General features: G+C 34.7%; 1 protein-coding gene across 1 annotated transcript; it reads left to right on the forward strand.

Annotated features, from left to right (window-relative positions):
* The first annotated feature begins 3,413 nt into the window (after window positions 1-3,413).
* Window positions 3,414-4,250, forward strand: LOC140879074 (uncharacterized). The gene is made up of 4 exons (XM_073282717.1): window positions 3,414-3,595; window positions 3,703-3,879; window positions 3,981-4,088; window positions 4,160-4,250. Exons 1-4 carry the CDS (start codon window positions 3,414-3,416, stop codon window positions 4,248-4,250), a joined length of 558 nt encoding a protein of 185 aa, XP_073138818.1.
* The last annotated feature ends 574 nt before the right edge of the window (window positions 4,251-4,824 follow it).

Genomic DNA, 4,824 nt, shown 5'->3' on the forward strand with positions numbered 1-4,824 from the left:
TCGGTGGAGATTTGATTTGGATGTCTCAAGCACGTCCAGTAATTTTCAGAATTTGATTCTTCATCCTTCACTTCAAGTTTTGCAGAAATAGGTACTGCACAACTTTTGTGGAAAACTCATAACTTCATATCTAGCCGTTGGATTTCTCTCAAATTTGGACAGCACATGTAAAACTTCCTCATCACAATTATGATCGGTGAAGATCGGATTTCAATGCCTAGAAAATTCCCAGTAACTTTCGGAAGTTGCTGCTCCATACTTTGGCTTCTTCTTGTCTTTTTCTTCATATCTCTTAACAATGTTTCATCCATTCAATGAGCAATACAAGACTTTATAAATACATGTATAGCTTCAAAATAGCTTCCAAGAATTTAATCATCAATAAATCTAATCTGTAAAATCTCACTTTAAATGGTTAGTAACAATTAACCGAGTTTTGTAATCATCAAAACATAATATTATGAGACTTGTTAATGCATTAAAAACATTAATCTCATCACACGAGATTTGTATGCATTTAAGGCGTAACAGATGTTTTGCACTTTTATATCATTTTTTGTTATGTATGAGTAAAGACACTCTATGTACTTCAAAAATTTATGTTAAGAACTTTTATTAGTTTTATTATTGTTATTATTAATGTTTATGTTATGAACTCTCCTGTCCCTTCCTTATGTTTATTTATATGTTATTATGTCTTTTGTTATTATTTATCATGTTTATGTTTATATTTATGTTATCATTATATGTTAATAGTGGTTTGAATATTCTTTTGCAGTGGACAACACATATAATGAGTAAGAGAAGGCAGAAAAATAAAGCTGCAGTTGAGGAGATGCATGGATTAAGTGTTGGTAAGACTCGTAGAGATGCAGAGCCACATGCACTTACTAATGGAGAAGAACATGTAGATGTGAAAAAGAACAAGCGAGGTCGTACAATGATGGCTAAGAAAACTGCAGCTACAAGATGGGAAAAAAAAAAGGCAAAGATTGACTATGATGACTTGGGGCGACCAACATACAACGCAAATGGGAGGGCACTTCAATCATACGTTGGCTCCATTGGTAGATCCATGGTGCCAATCAATATAAAGTCATGGCCTGATGTTCCAAAAAACATAAAACGGAAGGTTTGGGAAGAGATATCGGTAAGTTTATCTTCCAAACATAATAAATATGAACATTAATTGGTTCATTGTTGTATTCCTCTCTAGATTGACTGCTTTCTTGTCTATACACATAAATTTTATTTATGGGATTGAATCCATTCGATTCAATCATTCAACTAACATATTTTGTTTCAGAATGTCTTTGAAGTAGCGCCACAAAGCCAGTCAGCTGTGATGAGTTCAGCAGCTAAAAAATGGAGAGATTTCAAAAACAAATTGACTAGTAGATTTGTCTGGCCCAACAAAGATAATCCTAAAACGTTGATTTCTCCACCAAGTCAATATCAGCTACCAGTAGCAGATTGGAAGGCATTTGTGGATGCAAGACTAGATCCATCATGGGAGGTACTTTAAGAATTTCCATGTTTATTTTAAGAATTACTAATTTCCGTACTTAACTGAAGTAAATTCTGATATAAATTACTCATGAAAAGCAAAAGGACCGGACCAAGCATTGTAAATATCACCATAGACTGTCTCAAAAAGGTTACATTGGCTTGGAGGCTGAGCTGGTAAGCTTTGAGTCATTCGATTGTCATTTTTTTCGTGTATAATATAATACACTATCTTATTTTTTTGAATTTACGTACTTGTATATATTTATCTGTTATTCACATTTGGTGTCCATAATTCTCCTCTATGTTGTTTTTGAAAATATTTTGATAGCCCTTCAGTTAAGATTCTGAATTTTTGAATTACAGAAGGAGAAAAATATAATTGCCAAAGATGAAGAAGTTGACAGATCAATTCTTTGGCGCAAAGCTCGGGAAGACAAAGTTGGAAAAATTACAAATACAGAGACATCAGAAATCGCTGCAAAAATTGTAAAATTTTAACTTTATCGATTTCCATAATGCCTTCATATATATATTTCTTGGATTGATTTGTTATGTTTATAAATGTAGGATGACTTGTTGGAAAAGAAGGAGAGTGGAGAGTTCAAAGTTTCTGGAATGAATGATGTCCTAACCATTGCATTAGGAAGCCAGGAACATTATGGGAGGGTTCGAGGTGTCAGCGGATTTGTAACACCTCAAGTTTTCTTTAAAACTCCTAGAAAAAAAAGGGAATCAGTCCCTACAACTACGATGGAAATCTCCCAAAAACAGTTGGAAGAGACTAAACTTTTGAAGGAGGAGTTGGAGAAATTGAAGGCGCAGCTTGCTGCTGTTATGCCAATCATCACCGATCGAGCTTCTGAGATGGTAGCATCAAACAAGTCATCCGAAATTCAAGGCCCAAATGCATCCAAAAATCTGAACCCAAAGATGTCTGATGATTTTGAAGGTTTTTATGAATGCGACCCTCCAGACATGAAGGTTATTTATTACTCGATTTCACGTGAATTTAAATTTGGTATAGATTATTTGAGGACCAATTCATAGATCATTGATAATGACTTTAAGCCAAGGGACTGATAAAATTATATATATATATATATATATATATATAACAGTGCGTGTGCGGGAAAGGTTACATAGCCCACCTGTTTTATTTCCCCAAGCGCTGGCTGAAATTCAAATTTGGATGTTTAGTTGACTGGAATGTTACATAGCCAGCCTGTTTTATTTCCCTTAGCTTAAATAATTGAAGTCAGTTTCAATAATAAGAGCATGCCATATATATCACTATATAAGGCCTGCATCATCCCTAACTCCCTCAACCATAATCTGCATGTTGGCCATGGCTTACTTGGTAGCTGTTAGTGCAGTACCAGATAAATCAGTTGACCACTTTGGTTGGCCAAAACCGTGGGTGTACCAAGTTTTTCTGTTCTTGAATTATATATGTATATATGATAATTTATTGTTCTTGAAGGGGAAAAAATGCCATCTTGTCGTGAAAACACGTGGAGATGTGGTGGCATATGGCACAATAGTATCAAGTGGAGGTCCAAATGTTACGATTCAAGATCTTCCACTTGGGGAAGAGAACTTCAAGGTGTTGATTGACGTTGTCCTAGATGAAGCAGAGAGCTTCCAATCCCAATGAATTGAGGACCAATAGTCATAAAGGATTCACTTGGAGCCATCGTTGGTTGGCCAAAAGTGTTGGTAATTTTTCCAAGGACAAAGGTATTTTAAAAGCTTTACTGTATTATATGTTTGCAATTGTCATATATGTTTTTTGGATAATATTTTACTTTATTATAAATTGTAGAAAGAGAAACCTCAACCATTTGCAATTATGGATGTTGCTGGACAGCGTTAAAAGTTCATCGAAATTGAAAAAAAAGTTACCCATGGCTTGCAAGTATATCTACACATATGTTGTTAGATTGATGGGCGAAGATGACAGCATTCACATAGAGTTTGAGGAATCTATGTTTGGACGTTCTCAAAGCCTACGGTTTATTAGAGAAGATATCGTTCCATTTATGGAGATGAGGGAGATAGGTGCGAGACAGATTTTGGTTTACCTGGGGTATGTTATGTTGCACTTAATTTTTTTGTTTGCATATTTAATATTTTGTTTGGTTTGTGTCCATTCTATAATAAATTTTTCACCCATGTATGTAATATTGAGTGCAGTCACCTCTACAAATATTTGAAGGAAGAAGACCGAACAGATTGCATTTCATTTGTGGATCCTGGCCACTTACCTACATGCCCACTTGACAGCGATGGCAGTCACTTGTCACAACATATCGCTAACCAGTTGGAAGCAGTTTGTAGAGACAGCGTATGCCTCATCCCATACAACACTGGGTATGATTTTAGTTCTTTATAAATATATAATGGATACTAGTCAATTATTTTATGTTGTTTCTAAACTCGCAAGTTATTCTTTCAACATCACATTTTTTTAGGTACCATTGGATCTTGACCATCGTCAATGTAGCTGAAAATATGATATATTTGTTGGACTCTACTACAAATAGATGCCGAGATGATGCATGGAAAAAGATAGTGATGAAGTAGGTAGTATATTATATATGCAGTCACTTATACATATGAAAAAAAATAACTTGTTACTTTTTAAATGTAGTGGGGTCAAGCTGTACAATGCGTCGAGGGGTATTCCTAAATGGCCAGGTTTTAAACAACTGACGGTATGTGGTGTGCTTATGTATGAATGACATGAATTGATAGGAAAATATTATTTGGATTGTGATTGATGCAATTGAGTTTTAATTTTATTATAGGGAAATCTGAAAGAAAGTGGTGGTGTTGAATGTGGATATTATGTGATGAGGTATATGAAGGAAATAGTTGAATGTGAAGTTCTAAGGGTGGAAACGATGGTGAGTTTCAAATTTTATTTTATGCTCTGGTTCCTTTCAAAATATGCTTGCCAATTAAGCATAACGTTAGCAATCTAGCCAACTGCAAATTTGTTTAGTTTTATGTTTATGCAATTTGAATCATTTTCCAATACCATATCTGCTATCCTTCAGAATCATACTTCAGTATTTGATTTTAAATGCCTGTGTTATGCCTGCGTTATGTAAGACATTCAACTTGCTTCATTAATAAAGGGAGTATCAATCATGCCTGGTAAACTAAGGCTCAGCAAACCATTTAAACTGCTTCGACACTGCTCTCAGCCATAACTTGAATTTCTTTTCTAAAATTCTCAAGCGTGATTAGTGGAAAAAAGAAAATGAATTTCCAAAAGCCCTAGTTAGTGATGGTTTTTCAGCACTATAGCTT

Source organism: Henckelia pumila, chromosome 2 (assembly GCF_033568475.1).
Source record: "Henckelia pumila isolate YLH828 chromosome 2, ASM3356847v2, whole genome shotgun sequence".
NCBI lineage: Eukaryota > Viridiplantae > Streptophyta > Magnoliopsida > Lamiales > Gesneriaceae > Henckelia > Henckelia pumila.